General features: G+C 46.0%; 1 protein-coding gene across 2 annotated transcripts in view; it reads right to left on the minus strand.

The window, feature by feature from the left end:
• The window catches only part of LOC119465040 (venom metalloproteinase antarease-like TtrivMP_A), a 41,528-nt gene extending 36,516 nt beyond the window's left edge, over window positions 1–5,012 (minus strand). Inside the window, exons 1-3 of one of the 2 annotated variants that reach the window (XM_049655914.1) lie at window positions 4,854–4,983; window positions 2,649–2,818; window positions 251–343 (exon numbers count right to left, since the gene is read on the minus strand). In XM_049655914.1, the coding sequence (XP_049511871.1) occupies window positions 251–343; window positions 2,649–2,818; window positions 4,854–4,941 (351 nt within the window). In that variant the 5' untranslated portion in view covers window positions 4,942–4,983. Of the gene's footprint in view, window positions 1–250; window positions 344–2,648; window positions 2,819–4,853 lie in introns of both variants that reach the window. The other variant, XM_037725871.2, reaches the window with a different exon arrangement.
• Window positions 5,013–14,048: the final 9,036 nt, after the last annotated feature.

Consider the following 14,048-nt stretch of genomic DNA (forward strand, 5'->3'; position numbering starts at 1 on the left):
CGCTGACATAAACCACGATGGCATAACCACGTTTGATTCGTGCAAAATAATTGAGACGTTGATGGAATGACGAAGACGATATGAGGACTACGGCACGGTGACACAGACAGACAAACAAGACAAGACAGACAACAGACAGACAGACAGATAGACATATAGATAGATAGATAGATACGTTCAAAATTCCTGAAGTAGGCAAAGAAAGCTAATTGCATTAAAGTAAACCCTTCTAAACATACGAATAGCTTACTATTTGCGCTGCGCCACCTCTCAGGCGTACGATCAAAGAAGATTGGTGACGTGTGTCGTGGTACAAACTCTTTCGCAGAGCGGATGTCTCAATCTGCAATCAGAAAACATGCGCATGTGGAAGGTGAGTGGGGCGAATGACTAGTGAAACATTTCCGTTTGTTTTATTCTATATTCTTTAGTATTGTTACACAATTTGACTAAGCTGTGAAATGTCACGCCGTTTAATGATACACTGAGAACAATTGGCGATTTTTTTCCGCTAATCAAATTTTTTTCCCCATGGAATTGGCTTCGTGGCTCAAAAACCAGAGCACTAATTTAATAATTTTAGCCTGCCTATGTCACATATATAGTCGGCCATGCAGTCTTCGACGTCTTCGAACAGGTCGGCATGGAACGACTTCGAAACCCGTGGGTTCAGAAGTGTGTACCAGTTCGTCATTGCGCTTTCCATACCGGTCGAGGTGGCCTGAATAGCTGCGTTTTCTTCTGGAGGCAGTCCCGGGATTCTGCGGCTGAACGGGGTATCGATTGGCCCTGGGCTGGTAGTCCCACTCCCAGGAGGGGTCTGCGGCATGGGTGAGAACTGCTCCACTACTTTGCCACGTGTCCTGAAAAGGAGACTGACGACGTTTATTGAGAGCAGCTGGCTCCTGGAGAAAACCGCAAGCATCCCCTCTTCTGCACACGCGACTGAGAAAAATTTTGACAGGCGATTCAATCTCTAGTTGACGCTGAGTTTGGGTTGAGAGTGTGATGGCGTCACTGCGCGCGTCACTGTAACAAGTCACTCCCCGCATGATGGGGAGTAGGATGAGCATCTCAGTGCTTAAAAATTTGGCTACGGGATTGGCCCACATTTGTCGACGGCACATGCCACAAGCACGACCCATCTATTTGACTGCACATACCTTGCAGGCACGGCTTACATTTTAAATTCTTACATTTTCTTAGCTGATTGCTATGTTTTGCGCTCTTGGCTCATCCACAGTGGTGGGCCGACTCCAAAGATTGTGCACTCTAGATTTAGGCATGTGCCGCTTGGTATGGTCCACTGGGCATGTACCATCGTCCTCACGCCGTTGTCCCCTGGCGATCGTTACACCATCACCGTCACGCCATTTCAGTCGTATAGTCGTCGTCACCCATCGTCGTCATCCGATTCCTGTCTTAAGAATTCCTCATCGTGCCATTACCTTCATGTCGTCGTCGCCATACCACCTCCATCGTTCCATCGACGTCATTCCTTCTTCATCGGTCCTCCGTCATGATGGTGTTGCCATGCAATCGAGATTATGCTGGCATTGTTGTATCGTCTCGATACTGTCGTGGTCGTTCCATTGCCGTTTTTCAAGCTTCGTTGTACAGATATCGTCGAGTCGTCATCATCCCGCCCGTTGTCGTTACGTCCACCGCCCTCTTGCAGTCGTTATACCGTCGTCGTCTCATTGTCTTCATCTCGTGGTCATCACGCTGTCTTCGTTACACCATCTTCATTGTTTCCGAATCTTCATCCCATTGGCATGCGGCCGGCGTCACAGCGCTTTCCTCTGCGCCATTGTATTATTAAGAGGCAGTGAGCGCGCAAGCACCGGAGAGGAGCGTTGTTTTAAAAGAAAAACGCTGTATAACATTATGTACACGGAAATGTTATGGAAGAAGCAGCACATTCAAGTACCTAAAGTTCACGGCGAGTTCGCGATTGGTAACGGAAACGCTCAGCTCACTCAACAGATAATGCATGAACATGCACGATGCGCACTAGTGACCATCCTGTAAGTTTTTCAGACCCGATGGCCTTCAAGATCCGACAACATTACTCGATTGCACTATCTTCGTGGTCTGCCTTGAGAAAGGCTAGACACTCATGTACATGCCAAGCAAAAGTGGAGTAAGTTCATTAAGGAAATCATTGTCTTAAAAATGCCAGTTTCAGATTAGGAGGTAAACTTGTGAATCGCACGTGTTGTGGGCATCGATGTTATGCGAAGCATTTTGCAGATACTTGGTTACCTAGGATTTCTTGGGGTTCCGGAAAGCGATACTAGGTGTACAAGCGTGTATGTGTAAATTGCAGAGTTGTGTGCAAGGGCGCGAGTGTACGTGGCAACCTCTCGCACATGCAGAGCGTCTGCTGTGGTGTGACTACGCCAAATAGTGCCGACATTTTCCTGGCGGTTTCGGTTTCAGTTGTACCAGCACGTCAAGCACACGAGAGCTTTTTCTTTCTTTTAAAGTGTTTTAATGAGAGCTCCATCGGTGTATCATTACAATCTGTGAAATGGTGTCAAGGTGATTCGGATATGAATATCGTTTCCAAAAGCTAACATAAAATATTCATATGAATGCCTCACTGAAGCAACAAATAGCTTACCCCTTGTGATAGCAACACGTACCTTCTCGATTTCGTTTCCTTTTAGACTGCTTGTAGCCACCAAAAGTTCGTTGGCGAGTACAGAACTCTTCGTGAGATTGAGGGTGAAAGCGTCATTGAGACGAAGGATGACATTTGTAGCTGTCGCCCGCCCTTGCAGAATTGTTGGGTACACAAGAATTCCGTCATCTGCTTATTTGTTTGGAAAATGAGAAGCAATGCAAGCTGTCATAACTCATTCATATCTTTAAGGCATATACCAGATGTTCAAAATTAAGTTTTACGGGAATGTTTAAAAATCGCCTCTGGCAGGTAGCATAATTATTATCGTTGAGCTCGGTTATTCGAAGAGGCGGACATGAGTAGCACGATAAATCGAAACACATAATCAACTAATTAATAAAAGAGTACTAAATAAATTCTTAATTAATTACTTTACGACACATATTGCAATTTGCGAATTGTAGCCGGCGAGCATGTCTGGCGTATCCACTTGGAATAAATTTCTAGAAGGACACCAGTTTGGAGACTCGCCTTAAAAATGAACTGTTGCACCACTTATTTTTTATCGAAATGCTGTTTTATACATTGAAGAACAAAAGTAACTGGAACGCCCACGTATTTCCTCCCACACTTTGGGAAATAATATCTCGAAACTGGTGTCATCCTGGAAATTCATTTCAAGTGACTGGGTCTTGCATGCTCGTAAATTGCAATATGTGTAGTAAAGTAAATAACTAAGAAGTTCATTAGTAAATATTTGTAAATTGCTTGAATATGTGTTTCGATTTTTTGTGCTGCTGGTGTCCGCCTCTTCGAATAACCCAGCTCAATGATAAGGATCATGCTACTTGCCACAGGCAGGCAGGCAGGCAGGCAATGAACTTTATTTTAGGTCCTGAGGAGCGACTCCGAGAACCCCTTACGCTAGGAGGAGCCACCGCGGGCCGTTCCCACGTCGGGACGGGCAGGCCGTGCCTGACCGCCACGTCGCGGGCCCTCTGGACAGCCCGTAGCTGAGCGGTGAGGTCGGAGCTCTTGAGCGCCTCAACCCACTCTTCTTCCGTGGTGAGATTATCGTGGTCCCGTAACGAGGGACACCGCCAGAGCAGGTTTTCTAAGTGCAGAAGGGATCGCCGCAATCCGGACAATCGGGCTCGAACGAGGCCGGGTACCTGCTGACCCTGGCTAGACTGGGATAGGACCCGGTCTGCAGCATGCGAAGGGTGGAAGACTGAGGCCTGGAGAGCTTCGTGTGGGGCGGGGCGATTTTCAAAAATTCCGTAAACCTTAATTTTGAACACCCGGTATATTGAGGAAAATACAGAAGGGGGCACTTTTCATACACATATTTACCGGCTAATGCTAGCAGTTCTACGATATTCAGTTATTTCGTGTTGTGGAGAGGTAATAAACATTTGCCATGACAATCTCCTGCAAAAATATAATATAACGAAAATAAAGCACAAATAGCAAAAATATAATGTAAGCATAGAGAAGTTTGCAGGAATAAGTTTCATCTTTTTATATGAAGTTTAGAGGGAGCTCAGACTTTGCCTTTCAAAGATCCCTGGCTGCTTATCAGGCTTCCCGGCAACTGCAGCTTCTTTTTCCAACTTCGCATTCGCACGCGGCTGCCAAGGAGGCGAGCGCCATCTCGATAGTGTTTTTGCAAGGAAGGAACACCGGTGCGCCACTGTGTAAACTGAAGAAATGCTGAAAAAGGGGTTTGTGTTTGTGTTCCGGCGTAAGAGAATTATGTTTTCTCGTACACTCAAATTACAATCCGACGGTACCACATCTGTAGGTTATGGTCAAGTCGTACTTAACAATTTTGCTGATAGACCTTACTTTGAGAAATTCAATTTTGTTCACTGATGCCTTGGGCCACGCGGAGGGCCTCCGCGGTCGGGGTGTTTCGGAACGATTATTTCCACCAGCGACGCCGGCACGCCCAGGCCGATGAGGATGCCGACGCCGACGCCAGATTTTTTTTTTGACACGGGGCCCTTAACGCTGTCGCGTTAAAGTTAGCTGACAAAATATTACGTCTCCGATAGCATTTCTGTTCGATCTAAATTTGTTGTAAGCAGGACATGGGTAGAAATAGTTTACTGGTGAATAAGAGCACGCCATAAATTTGTTGCAAGTTTTCAATATATCCATGTGGTGAGAATGAATTTGAAATTAGAAATCTGCGAATGTAAGAGCATTGACAAGAACTTACCTGCGTAGGAGAAGATGGCAAATCTCGCGAATAAAAGGAAACCAAGCATTTTCAAGCTGTTTGCATTCGTCAAGCAGACTGCTATCATTCAGCATTTGGTTGTAAAGCAGTAAGATCGGTTATTGCTGTATATATCCGCGCTTGGCGATAAAGAACTACATTTCACCTGTTGAATCTCTTGTTGATCACGTCAAGGATAGCTTCATTGTTCGTTGCCTCAGAAAGGCAAAGTTCGCTGAAGGGCTCTCCATTGTAGTAACATTCAACTTTTAACACCAGTGTCCGGAACTGCTCCCAGCCAAGAGGCGTCACGTTTATAAAAGGTTGCTCTCTGACAAGTTTACCTAAGGAATACGCTATTCTTCAGTTCCAGGACGGGGAGTGTTGTGCTTCGTATACCTTTTGGATGGTGGACTACTTCTGTTAAAAAGAAAGTTTAAAAAGACATTGCACCAGAATATAGAGTCTTATATGGCGAACGTTCATCAAAATATTCTGGCCGTTTCATCCTTCATGCTGCACATGTGAATAAAACGATTCAGTACTGACAGTGTGTAGCAAGGCCTTACTTTCACAAGACCGTGCACGCTTGGTTGCCCTAAAGGCCAGTAAACGTGCCTTCTGTAGCCACGAAAACAAGCCGCGCTGTTTATGTGCTACATATGCAGCGTTGCAGCGTTAGAAATCCAAACAAGACCAAAGTGTAGAGTAAGATGCAGGCTTGTAAACACGGAATGTCGCTGAAGCCAACGTTTCGAAAAAGACAGTTTTCTTCGTCAGAAGGAGACAAGTCCCGTTGTTGACTGCAATAAAGTGCGAATTTGGGCCGCTTGTTACCTGTTGTATATAAAACGAGGAACAACGTAACACACAGGAATCAGGAGAAGAACTTAGTGAGAACAATTATCAGTAGTTATATTTCATTGGGGGTTGCTATAGTAGACCACATAGCGTGTATAGCGTGGTATGTCGTGAAATAGGATAGACGCTTGTACTTTCCACCATACTTCTAGCTCCTCTCAGATGAAAGCATTGTGCGGCGTTAGTACGGATTTCAGTGAGAGGTGGTGCTGTCCTGGTTTTTGTGAAGGTTAACGGTATTGGCTCGGGATGGAACTGCGCCGTGCGTCCCTCTTGATACTCCTAAGTCTCATAAGCGCACACCCGGGTAGCGCGCGCAGGTGTGTGAGCGTGCGCAGTGAGCGTGCGCAGGTGTGTGGCTGTTGATTTCCGTCTGAATATTTGTGGCCGGGCGTACACTATGAGCCATATGATTAGGCACAGAAAGAAGCTTGTAGTTACAGTCCATGCCTAATACTCCGGTTACCATCCTTTGACTACTTCAAGAAACCTGAATATATCTATCTTTCTATCTATATACCGTAAAAACCGGACTATAGGTCGACCTGGAATATAGGTCGTCCCCCCAACTAACCAATTCTAAAAATGAAAAAAAAAAAAAATCTTTTTCAATGGCAAAAGTACCGAAAGACACCCTTACCTTTAAACAAATGCGACTCAGCCGGTTGCACAATGGTCACAGTATTTATTTAAATGCTGCTCCGTGCCGTGATGATAAGGTGCTGGCCAACACGCGGGTCGATGGTCACACGATACGAAGACCACGGCAACCCGCCAGGTTGCCGTGGGCTTCCGCGTGCTCAATCGCCTTTTTCTTGAAGGCGACGGTGAATTGCCGTCGGCTTCCGCTCATTTTGAAACAAAATGTGAAAAAAAGCAGCCTGAATCCGATGGCGAAGGCGGCTGTTCGCTTCATCTGCCCATTGTTGCAAGACTTCCGTAGTTTTTCCGCCAATGTCCGGTATATAAGACGAGGGCCGACTTTTCGCAATGGTTTTTTGAAAAAAAGTTCGACCTATATTCCGCTTTTTACGGTATCTATCTATCCACACTCTTACGTAGACCCAGTGATGAACGTTTCTACTTGCTTGGGTTCAAAGTAGGCATGTTTTGGTCTTCTTGTGGCCATCCTGGACGTTCCTTCACCGGTATTATATCTTTTTCATGCTCTTCTCGTCAAGCCATCATGGTAATGCCCCCATAACAGATATTCGTCGCACCACTCTCATTTCAGAAACGTCATCCCAGTGTCATCATGCCTTCGTCGTCATAACACCCCCGTTATTCCATCGACATTATTCTTTCTTCGCCATTCCTCTGGGCCTGCTCCTGGCTGCGAGCAGACTTGCGGGTCGTTCGCTGCTGTATCTTCATTGCTGAATGTGCCTGGATCTGTCCCTGGTGACTCGGCTTGCAAAATTTCCGGTCGAGCACGTACTTCATCCATGGGAGTTCCCAGGGTTGCTTCAGGAGTTCTCACTGACCATCCGTTTCCCCGACGCCACTGTTACCCGTTGGGATATACATTCACCACTTGACCCGCAGTTGCCGATATGTACATTATAATCTGTTGGTGGCCACCAATCATTTTCTTCTTCGAATTCGGTACAGTCCTAAGAAAGCAATTGTCCAGGCGCGACCGTATCGGGTACCCCAGCAGCACTTCCGAGGGAGACTTGCTGGTGCTCTAGGGAGTACTCCTCCAATTGAACAGAAACCGCATAGGATTATGTTCCTGCTTTTCCCTCTCATCTTTCGTAGATCACCCTTCATTGTTCGCACGCCCCTCTCAGTCGCTCCGTTTGATTGAGGATGAAAAGGTGTGGCTCTCAGCTGCGTAATGTTGTTCTTTTCAGCAAATGTTGCAAACTCGTGGCTGGTGAACTGTGTTTCATTATCACATACAAGTGTTCCTGGTAAACCGAAACGGCTAAATAAACCACGCAGGCAGTTAATCTGGGTTGCCGAAGCTACATGGTTGAGTAGCAGCACTTCTGTCCATTTAATGTGGGAATCCACTACGACGAGCACGATTTTACTTTCTATCAGTCCAGTGAACTCCACGTGAACGCGCGACCATCTATGCTGCGTTTGTGGCCAGTTTGACGGCGGAGCAGCTGGTGGCATGGACATATGGTCAATGCAGTAGCAGTTTGTCGATGTTGTCTCTACATCGCGGTATATACTTGACCACAGAATAGCGTTAGTTCAACATTATTGATTGCCTAGGACCCTCAATGCATTTTTTGTAGTAATTATAACAACTGCTTCCAAGCTGCGACCCAGTAGACTAGATCGTGTTTCAGAGATAACTCCAACTTCCGATCAGAAAATAGAATCAAGCAGTGAAGATGTTTTGGAAGTTTTCATCAGCCATGCAGCAGGTCTTCTTTTAGGCGGCTTAAAGTTGATTCATTGACTGTTGGCTCCTTCAGCTCGCTGTTGTCACTATGCCTTCATCGAAGCTTTTAAAAAATACATACACTTCGGGTTCGGGCAGCGTAACGGGAGCTGAAAACTGGAGAGACAACCCAATCAGCCCATCCGAAATCAATAGCTGCCTTCCCGGAGGATATTTGAGAGTATAGTGGTAGCCTGCCAGGTACAAGGTACAAGCTGGAGGCGACCTCTGGCCGTGGTAGACGTCTGGCAGTCGGCTCTCAGCACTCGTAGAAGTGGCTCATAATGGTAACCCACACAAACTGTCGATCTAGGAGATTGTCTGGAATTTCGTCACATCAAAAACCAATTCCAGGACCTCACGTCCTAAATGTGAATAATTTCCTTCAGCTTTTGTCGAGGTTCTTGAGCCGACCCCTACTGGTCTGAGAGCGCTTCCAATTGAGTCAAAAAGGACAGCTCGTACCCCACGAGGAGATGCGTCGCATCTCAACTTTAGGTCATTCGGCGGATCAAGATGCACTAGCCCCTTGGCGTTGATAAGGCATTGCTTTGCCCTTCTGGCTACAGACTACTGTGACGACTTCCACTGCCAACTTGTACATTGGGAACAACGCATCTGATAAGTTCAGCAGAAACCTTATATCAAATGTTACCATTCCATGAAAATAGCGCAGCGCGTTCATGTTTCTGGCAATAGGTCCATCCATGATAGCATCTACGTTCTTCTCCGTTGGTTGAAGACCAGCTCAGTCAATACGATACCCAAGATACGTGAGAGCTGGCTGGGGAAATTTACACTTATCATATCTGAGCTTCACGTCCTGCTCTCTGACCCTTTTAACACACTTTCCAACCATGCTCCGTCATCTGCAACCTTTTCAGACCGCAAAATGTTATCCGAATAGGCTTGAACACCACGTAGCCCGGCTAGTATTGTATCCATTTTTCTTTGGAAAATGGCTGGTGGGAAAGAAATGCCAAATGGAAGCCTGTCGTAACCAAAGATGCGTTTGTGCTTGTTTATAAGGCAAAACTTCTTGGAGCCTTCGTGTAAAGGCACCCGGTTGTATGCGTCTCTCAAATCACCCGTACTCAACAGCTGGTCTCCTCTCAGTCACGCCAGCATATCTTGAATTACTGGAAGCGGCCACTGCTCAGTGACGCAAGCAGAATTAGGCTTGGCTTTAAAATTATCGCCAATTCTGAGAAACATAATTTTTAAGAACGGGTACTATGGGCGTCGCCCAATCCGAATGCTTGACTGGCGGTATTATGCCCAGCGACACTAACCAGCTCAGTTCTTGCGATACTTCATCACGTAGCGTAGAGGGAATAGGTCTTGCCTTACAGAATTTGGAGACAGCGGTGTCCTTCAGCCGTATACTTGCTGGATGTTTCTGATTAACCTCATGCGTTGCGGGAAAACATCCTCGTAATTCTCGCGATTGGTGTTGACGTTGGGGCTGCTTGATCGGCTGGCCTCGCCTTCTTGCGCGACTCGCAGTACCTGAACGCCAGCCTGTTCTAGCAAGATTAACAGTACTCGGCCACACAAGCTTGGACCTGGGCAGTCTAGTACCACGAGTGATTATCAAAGAGAAAGGTCACCGTATCTCTCACTAAGTTTAAGGATATATCACTCGCAATCTTCCGGAGTACCACGACAATCTTACATGCGAAGGCTTCTTGGCCAGTGGTAGCGATATTTGTCGAAAAGTTGACGTGCTACGACACACACCGGTGAAACTGTATCTAATTGGTAGGGAAATCTATGGCTATCCCAACAAAGCGTTTGTGTAATTGGCGGCTCAAGAGAGTGCTGTCGTGCCGACCCCAACATGCGCATATCACTACCGTCGCTACATGTTGCCTGTTCCGCCGGCAACGCCTTCATCAGTTGCGAAAGCAGCTTTACCCTGGCGGTTGCGACTTATTTTTGCCAAGTTACCCCGTAGGCCGCAAACTTAACAAAGTGCCTTAACAAAGTGCCTGTCCAAGTCTTAAACACTTTAGTTCGGAACGTTAAAGTGCGCCACCTTAACAAAGTTTTTAACGTAGTCACACTTCATATGAAGTCTCCCTCTACAACGTACCTTATAATCTGATCGCGGTTTGTGAACGTGAAGTTCCTGAATTACCGCTTTATTTTTTACTTTGATCACTTCGGTTTCTCCTGTCAAAGCACTGATACGTATATCGAAAGTGAATAGTGCAAACAGCCGCAAAAATACTAATATAATAGTGAGAATGTCATCTTGCAAAAGAGAATCGAGACATGGTTTTCCAAGAAAAGGGGGACCTATTACCGTAACCGTTAAGGTGAATCATCCGTTTTCTTTTCCGGCAGGATGATGTGTTCTGATATTTGTATTCTTGACGAACGTTTCTTTATATTACGCGGTGCTTCCAAGTAAACCTTACATGGACAAACCTCTTGTCTATTTTCTTTTCTCTCGTTGTGCGCCACTTGTTTGCGCTCTTCCCTTTCAATATGCCCCTACGAAACAATCTATTTGTATGTTTAATATTCCTGAGTGTTGAGTTTTGAACGTTAAATGATCTTGGATGTCCAATGTATTATAGTTGACTATGATATAAGCCTTGATTGTTTTTCGATGATAATTCTTGGATACTAGGGAAAATATGTAATATTGATTATGGGCTGCAGACACATCACGTGGGTCACTTACCTTACTATTGCTAGCGTTTTAAAAATAAAATAACATAGCAGGTAATGGTTATTGCAAGTAAAAGGAAACTATTGAAGGTGCGAGACTAAAAAGGAGGAGGTCAAGTCTCAAAGCGACACACCAGAACAACCTGCCGCCAGCAAATCATCTTCACTTACGGTGTAAAGAAAATGCAACATGTACACAAATTAATGGTGATGCGAGGAATTAACTGTGGGATGGAGTCTAACAACCAAGCTTAAATAACTTATAGTGCGCATCTAGTTTCCTTGTTAGATTAGACTACGACGTCATGCATACGCATTGCGACAGGTTGTCATCCCGCAGCTGCAATGATGGAGCAAGTTATCTAGACCGAGTACCCATATGAACTTTTCGGAGGCTCAACTACTCATCAGTACTATTTGAATATGGATAATTATCTATTGAATTATCTTTCTGTGGTATTCAGTAAGAAATTGAATTGAATGAAAGACAAAGTGCCGATATTGGAATAGCATTAGTAAAATAATTAGCAATTATGTACAGATGAAATGAAAATATGTAGTTTCAGTATTATTTATTGGTCTTTCACCTCAAATTATTGATCCTACAATCTTCTCCGTCTTTTTAATTTTTTTGTCACGGTATAGTTGCAATAGCACCTCAAGCTTGCCTGTTGAAAAACTTGTTCTGGAACCATACCTGGGCATATAGAACCTGGACCTATACAATCAGACATTTCGCGACAAGCAAAGGCGGGATGACTCTCACGCGCTTTTCTGTTCAATTTTCGGAATGTATCCCATGATACCTTGGAATGTTTTCACGTTGGAAGCAAAAATATTGATATACTTTGGTGCACACTCGTTTCCGAGGGCGATCAGGGAGTTAAGGAAAACAAATATCCATAAGGAATCCTCAGTTTTCGGCAGCGACGCAAGCCACCCACAATATAGTCGTACAAGGGGACGCTGCAGTCCTTGTAAAAACAGGTGCAGCTTACGCCATCTGTACGTTACCACTATAACGCAATAAGGCATAACCAAGGGTGGCTACTCAAACAAGGTTAGCCCTTGCTGCCTGGAAATATTTGAAGTAAAAGGAAGCCACGAGAAGACAGGGCAGATCGAAATTAACAGAGAAAGTCGAAGATTGGAAATGAGGATAGGAAAAGGCAGCTACCGATTTCCCCTGCCTGGGTAAGTCCGGGGGCGACGTCTACGTGAAGTGGAAGCCAAAGAGGTGTGTTGCCTCCGCCGAGGGGTCATAAAGATCAAAACACCGGACAATGGCTCAATCTGCGGGATCCCCTTTAACCCGAACACGGCTAAGCCACGCACGTCTATGCACGGGAGGGTCCAACCCCCGTGTGCTGGGGTCCGTGGTGTCGCAGCACCCCAAGCGCCTGCTGATGCAGACGCCTCTACGGGAGGCCTAATAGCAATCTGTAGAGGTAACAACAACCACAACAATTCAAGCGTAGGTTCCCATTAGTTTGATGTATACCTCTACACTGATGCGGTTCTTTATAAAAATCACATGCCCTTCCCATGTCCAGAAAATTGGCGTAAACGAAGCTTGTGGCAAGACGACGCTGTCGCAGTCGTTCCGCCTCGTTTTCTCTAAACTAAGGGTCGGTGGCACTTCGGTGACGTGCTCCCTCAAATCGGGGTCCGCGGCTCTTCGCTGATGTTTCGCCGGGGCTTCGGAAGCCCTCACGCTAGAATTGGCACGTCGACGACGAGCCCTTTCCCGAGCGAGTTCGCGGCGCCGTTGCTAAAATGCAGCCTGCTCCTCGACGGAACGCACCAAGGGGAGCCTTCCCATCCGGGCACCGAAACTGATCTGAGGCGAGGGAAGCCTAGCGGAGCACGTGTCAATCACCTTTCCTTCCCTTTCCCTCTCCGCGACACACCAAACGACCCTGATTGGTCTTTCGGTCGTTTCGTTTCCTTCCTTATGTCTTTCTTTTTTGTCCCTGGCTCATACCCGCATATCCAACGCGGGTATGCGCCACACGTGATTTTATTATCGTTAATCGTGACGTAACTGAGGAGCATGTGATGTTATTGTTGCCATGTCCTATCAGCCATGTTAGCCATACATTTGTACCCTTCCATGCCAAATTTGGTATATACCAATTTATCGAGACGCGACCTTTCGACAGGTTTTCTATAGGGTTTTAGCGTTACACCACCATCACCACCACCACCGCCGACACTTTGAGGCAATACAAGCTTCACTGGTAAATGCATTATGCCATGTTGCGCGCCTAAACTATGGTTCCTACTTCGTACTATGTAAACGTTGCGATCAAATGCACCGCGATATTCCAGTGGGTTGCGTACCAACGCTTTGCGCATAAATGAAACATTGTGGTTTCGAAGCTTAATTACCTCTGACCTCAGGCGCAGACTGCCAACACAACAGGTAACGTACGTACCGCTTGCAGAAAGAAGAAATTTATATTTTCAGTTTTGTCTTTCTCACCACCCAGTTTTCGGTATGTATGTCATGTCGAACACCTGTCACGTCAACTGAGTCACTGGGCAAATGCGTAGGGCGTCGAGCACGTGTGCGGATGTAACGGGGTGCAAAACAAAGCGTAAAACCAACTTGGCTCACCGTGTATGTAACACTAAGTATGCGCTGCCCTCCAATGAACCTCGTTGACACCAACTAGGGTCACCGGTTATGTGCCACTGTGTATGTGCTGCATTTCAATGAACCTCTTAGACTGCAACTAAGTAAGATAAGTAAGGTTCTTCAAACAACATCTTTGACCTGGTTCGCAATTAATGTACGTGCGAATGGAGATGTGTACCTCTTCAATAACCCAATAACTTGGGGCACTGGGTGATTGCCACATGTTAAAATTGTAAGCATATAGATAATTTTGTTGCAGGAAAAATGCCGGCACACAGTTGTAATTGGGTGTGTATTTACAAAAGCTAGTAATGACGCTGCACCCGCAGTCTTTGTCGTCTCCTTCTCGAGACGTCTTCTTCCTTCGCATCCCCGCAACATCACCCTCGCATGGTGTAGCTCCGTCCCGGTGCAGGTTATAGGGCATCAATTAAAGTTGGCTCATAGGCTTTCAGTATGGCAACGTGAACATCATGGCTGTTTATGCCAGGAGGGATTGAAGACTCACCTGCCGGTGTAATAGTGCGCATCACATGAGTGAATTCCTGTTCCTGTACGCGCCAGAGTAACGAGATAGCAGTTTTTCGGACAATCCGACACAACGCGAAGGAGT

Source organism: Dermacentor silvarum, chromosome 9 (assembly GCF_013339745.2).
Source record: "Dermacentor silvarum isolate Dsil-2018 chromosome 9, BIME_Dsil_1.4, whole genome shotgun sequence".
Taxonomy (NCBI): domain Eukaryota; kingdom Metazoa; phylum Arthropoda; class Arachnida; order Ixodida; family Ixodidae; genus Dermacentor; species Dermacentor silvarum.